Here is a 15,110-nt window from a genome sequence, read left to right as displayed (position 1 = left end):
ACAATAGGCTATCGGCCCGTCCAGGCTGCTCCCAGGATCCAGTCAACTGGCCCCCCACCCCTCCAAGGACCCCAAACAAACAGAGAGTCAGGATAGGGCCAAGTGGCCAGCTGAGTGACGAGAGAAAACTACCTTTATGCAAAGATTGAGAAATGCAGTTTCCATAAAAGCCGTATACCTTTCCTTGGATACATTATAAGTGCTGTCTGTTTCAAAATGGACCCTCAAAAACTTTCTGCTGTCTTGTAATGGCTCCAACCAACAACATTAAGAGGGCTCCAAAGCTTTCAAGGATTTGCAAATTACTACAGAGGCTTCATCAAAGGTTTTGCCCCCCTTACTGCTATGACTAAGAAATGTACAAATTGCAAGGTGTGGCCCTCAGAAGCGGAATAAGCTTTCCACCAATTAAAATGCATATTCAGCGAGGCTCGAGTTCTTCAGAATCCAAATCCTGATCTCCAGTACATTGTTGAGGTTGATGCCTCCGAGGTAGGAGCAGGTGCCGTGCTGTCCCAGAGACAGCCTAAGTCCGGTAGAATCCATCCATTTTTTTCTAGAAAGTTTTCTCCAGGGGAGATGAATTATGATGTTGGGAATCGAGAACAACTGGCCATCAATTTGGCATTGTCTGAATGGCAACATCTTCTGGAAGGGGCTCCCAAGCCTTTTTCTATCCTGACTGACCACAAAAACCTGGTGTATCCTCAGACTGCTAAACATTTGAATTCACGTCAGGCTCGATGGGTTCAGTTTTTTGGGGGATTTAATTTTGTTCTTTCTTCTGTCTTTGGGCACTAAAACAAGAAAGCCGATGCTCTTTCCATACAGTTCACTACTTCTGAAGAAGATCTTCCTACCGAGCAGTATATAATCCCACCTTTGTCGCACAGATCTCTACGGCTCTTTCCCAATAGTTGCAAGAAACCCAGAATCATGTTCCCCAAGGCTTGAAGATACCACCAGGTCGACTGTTCATAGCCCCTAACCTCAGAAAACCTGTACTCCTCTTGATACATGAAGGTGTGTTATCCAGTCATCCTGGTGTCGCCATCACTCTTAAGACCTTGCAACATCATGTCTGGTGGCCTCATATGAAAAAAGATGTTACTGACTATGTGGCTGTCTGTCTAACGTGTGCTGCTAATAAAGTAATACAAATCAAAAAGGTTGCGCTCCTAAAAATTAATTAATGCAATAAGTAAATTAATTAATTACCTGAATAAGTGAATCGGTTAAATAAATAGATATTAATTGCTATGAGCAAAAAAAAAAACAATCATATATATTCCAATGTTGATGAAAAATAGCTCATAAACAAATTCCTATATAAAAAAATATCCTGTGAAAAGAATTATAAATAAGTCCACAATCCAAGAATATTCAAGTAACAGCTTATGATGATTTCCACAATAGGGTTACTTGTGCTGAATGAATCCCACCACCGAGTGAAATACACGCTTACCAGCTGTAAGAGTTTAAACACATATGGCCATTGCCCAGCCGGGGGCCTTTTCGTCAGAAGGTTTTCACCGGACGATCCGGTCTCCCAACGATCTAATCGGCACCTCTTCTGCAAAAGTCTCCCAGCCTCAGCAATATTCCCGTAATTCTCCACTGATGACAGGTGGTATAATAATGGATGGATGTATGTTTGCTCAAAACAAGGAAAGATGGAGCAATCATAAGTAAAACCCGTAGGATATTTTATTAAAAAGTACACACGCCACAGCATATAAAGAAAGAAACACTTCTATTAAAAAATCTATGTAAAAAGTTGCGGCCAGTTGGCTACAGAACACACGCCCATGCTTACAAACAACAGACGTAGCGCGCGGTGACGTCAGCATGTCTCTCCTCACAACGTGTTTCGTCACAGGTGTGTTCTGTAGCCGGCTGGCTACAGAACATTATTATTATTTTTTATTGCATTAATTCATTTTTAGGAGTGCTACCTTTTTGATTGTTATTGTTTTTGGTGTGTATGTAACGTGGTGTTGCTGCTATTTCTTTTTTAGTTTTTTGTCCAGTGCAATTTTTTCTTTTTTCTGCTAATAAAGTACCCCGCACATTGCCTACTGGACTGTTACAACTACTTTCTACACCTCGCCAGCCTTGGACCCATTTGACAATGGACTTCATTACAGACTTACCCAAGTCTGAGGGCATGACTGCTATATGGGTCATTTTATACCGCTCCCTGGATTACCTACAATGGAAGCACTGTCTACCCTTTTCCTTTGCCATATTGTGAAATATCATGGCATACCTACCAATGCCGATCCCAGTTTGTTTCCCAATTCTGGAGAGCGTTCTGCAAGAAACTGCGAGTAACACTCTCCCTCTCTACCTCACATCACCCTCAAACAGATGGTCAAACCGAATGCATGAACCAGGCTCTTGAAACCTATCTTCGACATTGTCAATGCGTTGCACTCCAACTGGTCTGAGTATTTGCCTTTGGCTGAATTTGCCATTAAATCCCATTGGCACAGTGCTCTTCATACCACACCATTCTACGCAGCCCTAGGCTATAACCCTCATACTTTTCCCCTACTTTAGCCCTCTTTTGGTGTACCAGCAGCAGATCAGTGGGTGAAAAATATTCTGCTACACTGGGAAAATATTTGCTTATTACTATGGAAGTCAGCAGGCAAGTGTGCGCTGTTCTCCAACAAACTAAGATGCCATATACCTCCATATGTGGTGGGGGACAGAGTTTGGCTATCAACTAAATACGTGATACTGGAACAACCTTCTACCAAATCGGTATCTCGATTCATCGGTCCTTAAAGAATTATTGCTCGAGTCGGACCTGTCTCCTATCGGTTGAAATTGACCTGCTCTCTCCGGATACATCCCATATTCCATATTTCCCTCCTAAAAAAGGCAATTTTCAATCGTTACTCAAGTTTTTGTTGATGGACAAAATGAGTTTGAAGTTTGTAAGATTCTTGATTCTAGAAGGCAGGGTCGTGGCCTATGGTATCTGCTTCATTGGAAGGGATATCCCTTCGCAGACTGTTCCTGTGTCTCAGCCAAAGATTTGCATGCCCCTGCTCTTATTTGAGACTTCCATGCCTCTTTTCCCACTAAGCCCCATTGGGCCCCCAGAGGGTCCACTGGAGAGGGGGCCCTCTCATGTATGTGGGTGTCTACAAACCAGGATGTTCCTGGTCCCACAGGTGCAGTCTTACCTGTTGTGCCACGGAGGAGCTCTGGAGTTATTGCAATGTTCTCCCAGTGTGATGCATTGCCTTGGACTCGCTAGCCCCACTTACTTCCAGCTACGGACAATGTACAATCAAGCAGCCCATAAATAGCAGCACTTCCTGTTACTTTGTGGCCGTTTGTTTGGACTAGCTCCCTGGGTGTATTGATACTACATAAATGGAAGCCCATAAATAGCAGCACTTCCTGTTACTTTGTGCCCGTTTGTTTGGACTAGCTCCCTGGGTGTATTGATGATACATAAATTGAATCTATTAAAAGGTTAGCTGTCAGCATTAATACTCCTGCAACTGATAAAAGCAATTATGCTAATGTATGGTCTAATGAAACCAGGAATAGGATTGAAAATGTGTCCAATGCTAACAGTACTCCTTCCTTTTCAGCAGGTAATTTAAATGCTCGTAATGCATTGCCAGGTTAAGTTAACATTACAAATTCATCAGTACCAGAGTCATGTTTAAAAGAAATATTAACATGCAAGATCTCGCCACTAGGGTATCCCCTTTCTGCTCAGGTCAAAGATAAGATATGGAAAGGGCAATGTATTGACATTCTGTCTTTACTACCACCTGCAAAATAATTAATCAACAGATCTGACAAAAAATAAGGCCTGTAGCAAGATCGTTTTATAATTGGTTACAGGCATTTACCATTTATGCTAGCGTTCAGAATATTGTAGTGGCCTTTTCCAACACTTTGAGCATGTGCTGGAAGCACAGAGCTTAACCACTTAAGCCCCGGACCATTTTGCTGGCTTAAGACCAGAGCACTTTTTGCGATTCAGCACTGAGACGCTTTAACTGACAATTGCGCGGTTGTGCGATGTGGCTCCCAAACAAAATTGATGTCCTTTTTTTCTCACAAATAGAGCTTTTTGGTGGTATTTGATCACCTCTGCGGTTTGTATTTTTTGTGCTATAAACAAAAAAGAGCAACAATTTAAAAAAAAAACACATTTTTTTTTACATTTTGCTATAATAAATATCCCCCAAAAATATATAAACAAACATTTTTTTCCTCAGTTTAGGCCGAAACGTATTCATCTACATATTTTTGGTAAAAAAAAATCACAATAAGCGATTATTAATTGGTTGGCGCAAAAGTTATAGCATTTGCAAAATAGGGGATCGTTTTGTGGCATTTTTATTAATCTTTTTTTTTACTAGTAATGGCGGCGATTAGCGAATTTTATTGTGACTGGGACATTATGGGGGACACATCGGACATTTTTGGGACCATTGTCATACAGCAATCAGTGCTATACAAATGCACTGATTCCTGTGTAAATGGCACTGGCAGTGAAGGGGTTAACCAGGAGATGGCAGTGTAGGGGTTAAGTGTGTAATAGGGGCGTGTTTCTAACTGTGGGGGGTGTGGCTGTGATTTACACAGCGATCGAGTCCGCGGGACCCACGGCCAGACTCACGGGGGTCCCGACCGGCACACCCGAGCGCCGCCTGCGACGCGCACGCAATGGCACGGCGGCAATTTTAAATGAATGTACCTGTATGCCAATTTGCCTGTCCGTGCCATTCTGCCGACGTACATCATCGTGTGCAGGTTGGGAAGCGGTTAAAGAGGATTTTATGGTATGGATAATATTTTTTTGACCTATATAATGGCCATTCATTTTTTCAAGAGGAATTAGTATTTTTTCAGATCTGGAATTATACAACTGGAGGCAACAGGATCATGTGGGTTCTCTGTGGTATGGAAAAAATCACTGGTGTTGCAGTGTATGGCCGGAAAGATGGATAAAAATAAAAGCATAGTTCTGCTTGAATTATTTCTCTTGGTGGTAGCATTAGAAATATGGTAAATAATTTGCCAATAAAAGAATATTAATTAAAGCGGATAATAAAGGAGTAATTTATACAGTAAATTGCTTATCAAAAAAAATCCCTCCTTGTGTTGAAATTGCTTAAGTATCTAGTATTTTTATGCTTACGTTTTAATATTTGGTTGAAAGCAAAACACGTTCCAGGAAAGGAAAATCAAATTGTGGATGCATTATCTAGATTACAGATACAAAAATTATGTCAGCTACTTCCCAGTGAGGACAAAGAAGGTCAAGTATGTCCTCCTGAACATCTATGGAACCTAATTTAAAAATCTTGATAAAGTCTATCAAGCATTTAGTGCCTGAATATTCGGCCGCATGGCACAGATGGAAAAAGTTCAATAAGGATTTTGGACTGCAGTTTGATTCTCCTGAAAGACATTCAAATATTTTTTTTTTATGTACACTAATGCAGTCAGAATTATCCTATAGCCAAATTGCTAAGATACTAGCAGGGGTAGCATTCTTTTTTAAATTGCAAGGTTTCCCTCCATGTACATCTTTCTTTTCTGTACAACAGGACCTTAAAGGTTATAAGAAGAAGGATTCTTTCCCAGATACCAGAAGGCCCGTTTCTATCCCATTGCTAAAGGAAATTTGTAGAGTTACAAAAATGGTATGCTTCTCAGGCCTTGTACACATGGTCGGAAATTCCGACCACAAAATCCGTCAGATTTTTTCCAAAGGATTTTGTCTGAAACTGCATACACACGGTCAGAAAAATTTGTCAGAAAATCTGATCGTTCGGAACGTGATGACGTTCGTTCATTACGACGAGACTACGTTCAGCCTAGTAGCCAATAGCTTTTCTCTCCTACTTTGAGCTGAGCATACATGGCACTCTGTCCGATTGGAATTCTTTACAAACGATTGGAAAAAGTCTGATCAGATTTTGTTGTCGGAAAATTTGAGATCCTGATCTCAAATTTTTTCCGTCGGAATTACCGATTGAGAAAGTCAGATAGAGCCCACACACGATCGGACCGTTTCCGTCAGAATTTCCGACCGTGTGTACAAGGGCTCAGAGTTTGAGTCAATATTACTTAAAACAGCATTTGTATTAGCATTTTTTGGTGCTATGAGAATATCTGAATTGTTACTCAAAAACAAAAAGTCTGTGTCTGGCCTGTTAGTCTATCATATGATGGTTTAAAGGACAGGACTAAATATATTTATTTCTAGAACAGATAAAACAGGTAAAGGTTTGTGGGTCCCTCTCTATAGTTGTGGAGACATTGAAATTTGTCCAATAAGGAGAGTAATTATCTATCAATTAGACCATCCTGTGAAGGGTCCTTCTTGATTCATTTGGATGGGTCACCCCTTACAGGATATCAATTCTATATGGTTCTCAAAAAATGCATGAAGTGCTATGGAAAGGAATGTGTTGTTTGCAATGGTTTCATTTGTCTTTTTATCTCTCCAGGTTATTGGGAATGTAGCCATTCCTGGATATTCTAGTCGTTCACCTGGGGGGAAATGATGTGGGTAAAGTTAAAACCCTTCATCTTATGTTTGCAATGAAGTTCGATCTTCATAGATTTAAATTATCTTCCCCAGATACCACAATCATTTTTCCTGAAATGGTTCCAAGGCTCATAAGGCTGCAGGATATACAATTTAAAACTTAGAGAACATCCGACGTCATGTAAATAGATCCATGGAAAAATGTTTGCGGCTTATCCATGGTTTTTCTTACAGACATAGGGATTTAGAGGGAGGTTTCAAAAGTTTATATAGGGCAGATGGAGTCAATCTGTCTGAAATAGGTTTGGACATATTCAACATTGGTTTGAAGAATAGCATTGAATTGGCCTTAGTGGTGGGGTAGGCCAGCCTTGATATTTCATGCCTGGCATGTGGGGACTTGTGTTTATTGAAATGTGGTATTGCTTGAGTCCTGAAGACTGAGCTGTTTTTTACTGGTTATTTACAAGTTAAGACATGTATGTATTAATAAAAATGATTAAATGGATTGTAATTTATTTAAATATTACACCAATAAACGGTTCACGGCCAATTATACACCAAGCTTCGGTGTTGAGTGTCTTTATTTATTAGAAATAAATAGTGTTGGTATTCGGGGAGGGAGAGGTGCGGCCTACATTCCTATGGACTGAGAGGGCTTAAGTATTTGAGCCTGAACAGCATGGGCATGTGGCCACCACAATCTCCAGCTTGTTTGTTATATAACATTTTTTTTCTGAAAATAAGTCACAGAAAAATGTATTTGATTCTTATGCAGGAAAAACAGGGTCATGTAATATTGGGGAATTTCCTGGAATGTCACATGGCCTCCAGGGAAATTCCCAGAGGGTCATATGATCATCTGGAGTGTTCTAGAAAGGGGGCTTTCTATACAAGGTGACCTGCCGCAGGAATATTCCACTTTTGGCAGAAGTCAGCAACAAGCTCCTCACCCCACCAACTACTTGTTGCAGGCATGTTATGGGGTTGGTCACTCTTTAGATTTAAAGGGAGGGCTCGTGTTTATTGATATGCGGTATTGCTCGAGTCCTGAAGACTGAGCTGTTTTGTACTTATTTACAACTTAAGAAATGTATGTATTAATAAAAAATTTTTTAATGGATTTTAATTTCTTTAAATATTACACCAATAATTGTGCCACAGCCAATTATATACCAAGCTTCGACATTGAGTGTCTTAATTTATTAGAAATTAATACTGTTGGCATTCGGGGAGGGAGAGGTGCGGCCTACATTCCTATGAGTTTGAGGGTCTATGATGATGCCCCCTAAGGGTTAGGCCGCGACCCTTTCAGTAGAAAGGTCTGTGCTCAGTCTTATGGACTGAATGCCGCTGGGTGTCATTTAATGTAGAAGACTGAGGACATCTTCAAGCAAAAAGAGTACTGTGAGAGAAAGTTGTGAACCAATGGTGAGTATTAAAGCCTCAGCTGTTTTTTTTTTTGTTTTTTTTATATCTATCAGGCAAATTTTTATGTAGATAAAACCTGATGGATTTTTTTTTCCGATTGATATATGAAAAAAATCTTAAAACAATAGATGTCTAGCTTTGTATACTCCTGAACTGATCAGCCAGAGATATCTGTAAAGGTCTGCTGATGACTATGTACATAGGCCTTGTGGTCCATCCATCTGCAATCAGATAATAATCATTGTGTCTATGTATATTTAAACGTGTATCTCTTGAGCTACTTATTGCTCTGTGACTTAAAAAGGCATTTGAAGGAGTATTCCTGTTACTTAACATTTCTTCTATGTAATAATTTATATATCACTACCTATTTTATTACAACCTATCTGAGAATTCTTAATTGGAAAGTATACATATCATTTTTATGTATTAATGAGATTATGCATGCCTATCCATTGTATCAATGGGAAAATCTATTTGTTATTACAGAAAATTGTTGCACAGTACATTTTCTGTGATAGTTTAATGCTAAGGATTTTTTTAGTAAGCACATTAATAGCGCGTCACTTACATCTTATAGTTTAATAGCTCAAAATGATTAGGTCACAGTGAAAAGATACATTTTCTCAGGCTGGGTTTACACTTATGTGAATTGGATACGGGTTTCCTCTCATCCAATATGCACAGAAGGAGATTGTGACTGTCTCTCTATGGAGCCGTTTCACACATTTCCACAGCAGCTCTGGTGTGAATTTCCCAGGAGTCCTGTGCATCTTTTGGTCTGTTTCAGGTTCGAATTCAGCCCACAATTTGGGCTGAAATCAGACCTGAGACTGTAAATGTAGATTCACCAGACTCCTGCTATGAGCAGGAGCGTGCTGCAGTGTGAACCCAGCCTCAATGATTTTTGTGGAGACTGCATCCTAGAAATGATCAAAGGAACATTTTAACTGAAAACTCTGTTAGAGGCTAGGTAATATGAGTATTTTCTAGTAAACAGATTTTTTTTTATATAATTTTGTAGAGCTACTCTTCAATATAGTTGTATAATAATTATGTAATATGTTTAAAACACTTTGAGGGAGAAAAAAGGAAGGACACTGCCATTGCAGACCTTCCTTCTACAAAATACCAGTTGTTCTGCCATCATACTAACACTTGTGTTTCAGATCTGCATACCTGTACCATTTAAATGAAACAAAATATGATAAAGCTGTTGGATAAAAATAACCAAATTTTAATCCATGCAATCCTCAGTGTGCTTTATGACCAGGAATATTATGTTAAAGTGTATTCATTTTGGATAGGGATTTTAACTCACTTTTGACTTCCTTTTTGATGCACGTGTGACCTGCATTCGGATTAACTCATGTTGTACATGTTGTGCCCCATACATGGTCACTTGTACTTAATTTTTTTGTTGGATAATTTCTTGAAAGCTGCTGCTTCACTGTTCTCCCATGAACCACAGTGTGAATACCTCATGCCCCATCTGCTACTACTGAAAGAACCACACTGAGGAGAGGGGGAAATAGGTGTTTGAACAATTCAACAAGTCAAACACTTGTAAAGGATTGTGTGTCGTAAATCTGAGGCTTTTCAAGAAACTGAACACTAGAAAGCTAAGTTCATGCAGTGTTCTTATGGCAGGTCTGTTGTACAAAAAATGTACCCTGTATTAACAGGGTTATGCTAATTGAAATGGCAAAAATGATTTGATTACTTTAGTAACAGGTTAGTTAAAATCCCAAATATGTTTCGTTTAAAAACATAACAGTGGCAATGTTACCCTAATTGTATAATATAATAAAAATATGTAATCCCCTATTTTGTGTCTAGATTTGGACAAGGCTATTCAGTGACTCTGTGGCTCAATGGAGATTATGACTGTGCACATTCTGTCATTACCTATTTTAAACGTCATTTTCCAGGAGTGCACCTAAAGGTAGGCATCTTGACACAATAGTAAATACTATTAAAGGTTTACTTCTGTATCCTGTTTTTACTTAATTTTTTGTTATTTTGCTGGGATAGATAGCGATCTTGAAAGATGAAATTTGCAGTTTATCAGATTGAAATTTAAAATGTACTACTTTTATATGAGTACAATGGACATGCTGTATCACATATCACAATAGTTTGCTTATCAGATGATACATAAAATACTATGCATTCCTCCAGAACCTTGAAGAAAAAAGTATAGGTGTGCTTTATGTGATAAAAGCAGTAAAATATTGTCCCAAATTGGTGAAAATTGATAAACAGAAGCAATTATATTTACAACTGATCTCCAGGCAAACAGCTAAATATACCACTACTACATATATTTTACAGTTAATATTTCTGTCCATCTTGCACAGATGTATACACAGTCTTCCAACAAAGATAGGTTGGTGACCTGATTTTTTGCTACTGTGTTTAGACAAGATGACTAGGTCACATCCTTGTTCCCAGCCTGTAACTTGAAATTAAAGCAGCAGCAGACTGGTTAAATCCTCTCTGTTCTCTCTTAATGCCAACATTTTCCTTGTTCGCACATGTGCATACAGAGAACCCCAGTGCTGGCCCTTCATCTACCATTCACCATTTACACTAGATTTATTAATACAACTTTTTTCTTTATGAATACATAACTGCTTTCCTTGGAATTTTGATATCTATCTGAAATTAATTTTAGGATCACCATCTAAATATTTTGGAATGCCGTATATCAATTGAACCTGGATGTTTAAATGAGTTGTTTCAGCTTTTAACCAGTATGAAGACACAACAACAAATTAAAAATTATTCCATTACACAGACAACTCTGGATCAGGTATTTTAATGCTGCTGATAATGAATAAGGATGGATGATGAATCATGATAAATGATGGACGATGATGATGAGTGATGATAAATCATGATGGTGGTGATTGATGATTGGTGATAATGAATTATTATGATGATAATGAATCATGATGGATGCTGAATGATGGATAATGAGTCATGATGATGATTATTAATATTCATGATGTCAAATTTAAACAGGTTCTATGGCCACAGCATACACTTTTTTAAAAGCATCAATATAAGAAAATTTCTTGAACACTTGGAAAGGGCTATGGTCATAATCTGGCAGTCCTCTGGATCTAACTGCCTCCCCAGTTCTTTGTCTCATTGAAGATGATAGGGCTTTAATGGAGGCTTTTTTGCAGAAATTATGGATAAATATATCAACGATATCAGGCCCAGAGACTGAGGTCTGGCTCTACCTAGGCTATCAAAAGGAGTCCGAGTGTATGGGGTAGGGTGGGATTTAATGAGTTAGTTATTGAAGAAAATGCTTAAGTTGTAGGTAGCTATAATGTTCTCGCAAGGGGATATCATGAGAAGAGCGTAAGGCATCAAATGTTAGTATCTTAGTAGGGGTAAACAGGAAATGGATGTGCGTGAACCCATTCGTGGTCCACCATAAAATTTGGGCTGGATTTTTGCAACCTGCAGGGAATAATGGACAATGAAGAAATCGTAAAAGTGGAACATGCTAGGAAATGAAACCTACGGAGCATTTGACTGAGTCCCACAATTGTAGAGAGTGTGCTAAACATGGCCCTATTGTAGTTGGGCGATGCATAGGAGGGAGCCAGGGTAGAAACGATACAAGTATGGGATCTGAATCAACAAGATCAATTGTAGCCCATAATGGCAGCTGATACATTTCATGAAGATATCAAATTTGGGCTACCCCAAAGCACCCTCCCAGTGTTGAGGGCATGTGGCCTGGTACGGTTCAGGAGAGGGGGGGCTCTCTCGTCCCCCTCTTTTCCTGTGGCCTGCCAGGTTGCGTGCTGGGATAAGGGTCCGGTATGGATTTTGAGGGGGGCCCCAACGCCATTTTTTTTTACATTTTGGTGCTGGGTTCCCCTTAATATCCATATGCCTACCAGACCTGAAGGGCCTGGAATGGAATTTAGGGGGTCCCCCATGCATTTTCTTTTTAAATTTGAATTCGGGTTTCCTCTGTGGGGAAATTCCAAGCCGTTTCCATGCCGTTTTTATCACTGAACTTTTATGTGTATTGTCGGACCGACAATTCGTTATAGCCACAAGTAGTAATTACTTTTTTCCTTTAGAAATTTAATTTTGCTGTCAGACTGTTCTAAACACAGGAAACATGTGCCACTTTACAGGCATGCTATTGTTTCACTTTAAGCAATATTAAAATCACTGCTCCCGAAAAAATACTGCCATTTTATAACTTTTTTTTTCATTGATACATGTCCCCTGGGGCAGGACCCAGGTCCCCAAATACTTTTTATGACAATAACTTGCATATACGCCTTTAAAATTAGCACTTTTGATTTCTCCCATAGAGTTTTAAAGGGTGTTTTGCGGCTTTCGAATTTGCCGCGAACACCCCAAATTGTTTCGCTATTCGGCGAACAGCCAATGTTTGACCCGAACATAAAGACCATCGCTACTTAGGAGTATATGAGAAACTATTTTTCTTAGTGAAGGTGGGATTGATTCTATGCCTAATGACAGAATGGCCAACCCGGAGTTTTTAGAAATTCTTATGCCTGTGATTTGTGCTATAATGTTGAATATGGCTGACCAGAGAGGTTGCAATGAAGGGCACTCCCAAAATATGTAAATCAGTGACCCTCTGTTACCGCATTGTCTCCAGCACAGTGAGGATGATTGTGGGATAAAACCTGCTATTCTTGTGGGTGTTAGATACCATCTTAATAATAATTTTTGATAAAGTTCCCCTAGGTCAGTGATGGCGAACCTTGGCACCCCAGATGTTTTGGAACTACATTTCCCATGATGCTCATGCACTCTGCAGTGTAATGGAGCATCATGGGAAATGTAGTTTCAAAACATCAGGAGTGCCAAGGTTCGCCATCACTGCCCTAGGTTAACACTCATAGTGGCTCCGTAGGTCAATGAAATTGCTTTTATCCATTGTTCATTAAAGTAGGAAGTCGTCAAATCGATTTTCCACGTCCTCATAGAAGGGGATATGGTGAATATAGATTTTTGATTTAGAATATCATAAAATAAGGAGACTCCTTTGATTGAGGTACTAGGGTTTGTAAGGAATAGTGATACTAATGGATGGAATGGAGAGGTTGGGAATTGTTGCTAATAAGTGTGAAATTTGGATGAAGATAAACATGTCACTAGATTTTAACCCATATTCTATTTGGATTGCCTAAAAGTTTTGAGTGAAGGGCCAATTTGTAAATCTTTGACAGTTGTGATACCTTTGGGTTTCCAATGTCTACTTTTTAAATTTGCTATTAAGAGTTGTAGGCTAGATATAGGTAGGTGATTGAATTGTGAAAGTGTGTTTTCTGTGGGGATTTTTAAGAGTATTTTCCATGCTTGTAATGCAGCTTTCATGGTAGGTGAGATCTATACGGGGATTTGTGTCATGAAGTTACTGGCCATGAGTGGATCAAATATGTTCTTATGTGGACTTTGGTGATTTTATAGTTCATACCATCTGAGTATGTGGTTCTTGGGGAACCACTGCCGTATTTGTGCAAAAATTGCTGCTATATCATAGTCTTTTATGAGAACATGCCCTACCCCCCCCACACTTTGTGCTTTGATCAGTTTTCGAAAGCGTATCTGGCTTTTTCCCCTTGCCATAGAGAAGTTTTAATTATGGATTGAGCTTTGGAAAATAATTAGTCTGGGATATAAAGAGTTCGGAATAAGTATATTAATTTTGGCAATATGGTCATTTTAAAGGCTGCCAATCTGCCAGATCAGGACAGTTCCGTTTTAGATATGGCTGTTTAGAGTTGAGTTTACTCGGGGGGCGTGGCCGGATGGGGGTGTGAGTGTGTGTGAGTGGTTGCAGATGCACCGTCCACCGTCCCATCGCTCTCCCTGATGGGAACTGGGTGTGAGCGCTGATCCACCCGATGAGCCCTGCCGCCTGAGCCGCTTTGTGTTTGCCCAGCCCCCGAACCGTGTGCCGAAGAGGAGCTGAGACCGAGATCCGAGCGGGGACTCGGAGGAGCTGGGGGAAGATTCCGCTCGGGCTCCCGCGAGACTTCCGGAGTGGTGGAAACGCAGCGGCGAGCGCAGCGTACGGAAGTGTGAGGAGAGCAGCCTCATCGCTGAAAGAGCTACGGCGGGACTTCGGAGTGACATTCGTAGAGGTTTACCACAGAGAGGAGAAGGGCTGCGTTGTGGAGGACTGGACCTGCTTATTGGAGGTACCTGTGGGGAGCGAGTGGGGGGAGCCCCTGGGCTACTGGGGGCACTATAGCTTGGACATTGCATTCTCATATTGACACCAGAGAGGACGGACTGGGGGCTGTCTAAGTGGGGATAAGGCGTTGCTCCCCAAACCCCCCCCGGCGCTCCCTTTTCCAAAACTCCTTCCCTTTCCTTATGTTGGCCGGATTCCTGCCCTGACTGACCTTCCCCTTTGCTTGATCTGATTGTTTTGCAATATAAATCTACAATTATGCTAAGCAAGAGGTCCACCGAAGACATGGCGCATAGTGAGGGGGGCCATAAAACGCGGGCAGCAAAGGAGAAAGCGAATCAGGCTTCTGCAGTGACAGCAGCCGCAAAACTTGAACGCTTTGCCCATGCAGCCTCGCCACCAAAAGGAGGCCATCACCAGTTGGCGGGGCAAACAAAGGTGCAGGTCGCAGGTGCAGATAGGAGAAGTGCAGGTTATCCTGTACCAGGCTCCGCTACCCCAAGTATCAGGAAAAATGTGAGCAATCTAGGCCCAGGGGATGGTAGGGCTACCTATGGGGTAAGCAACCCAGTAGAACTCCCAGAAACTGAGGATGGTGAACCTACACTGCGGGACATACTCCTAGCGGTAAATGAATGTAAGGACTCTATCTCTGGCCTTAATAACCAATTGAGTGGTATAAAAAGTGAATTACAATCAATGAGCCAATTGCTGAGCAACACCATTGAAAGAACTGCTGCGCTTGAAGGTAGACTAAGCTCAGTTGAAGACGAGCTACCACCACTACAACAAAAAGTTTTGGCATTACAGAATCAAATTGCTAAGCAGGCATATAAGTTGGGTGGGTCTTCGAGCACGCGCTGTGTGTACTGGGGGAATGGTGGGCGTGGGGTGGGGGGTGTTTTGGGGAGGGGGGGCTGCCCTCTTCCC

The 15,110-nt window shown here is 40.6% G+C and overlaps 1 protein-coding gene across 1 annotated transcript in view; it reads left to right on the top strand.

Moving 5' to 3' along the window:
- LOC143996618 (glucosylceramide transporter ABCA12-like) overlaps positions 1–15,110 on the top strand; it is a 215,284-nt gene that overhangs the window by 189,538 nt on the left and 10,636 nt on the right. Inside the window, exons 8-9 of the mRNA XM_077491784.1 lie at positions 9,809–9,914; positions 10,647–10,784. Coding sequence (XP_077347910.1) covers positions 9,809–9,914; positions 10,647–10,784 — 244 coding nt within the window. The remainder of the gene's footprint in view (positions 1–9,808; positions 9,915–10,646; positions 10,785–15,110) is intronic.

The sequence above is a fragment of the Lithobates pipiens genome, unplaced genomic scaffold (assembly GCF_037356315.1).
Source record: "Lithobates pipiens isolate NorthernLeopardFrog02 unplaced genomic scaffold, aLitPip1_a1.2 Scaffold_19, whole genome shotgun sequence".
NCBI lineage: Eukaryota > Metazoa > Chordata > Amphibia > Anura > Ranidae > Lithobates > Lithobates pipiens.
Note: the sequence above shows the minus strand (reverse complement) of the source record. Positions and strands in the feature narration are given on the sequence as shown.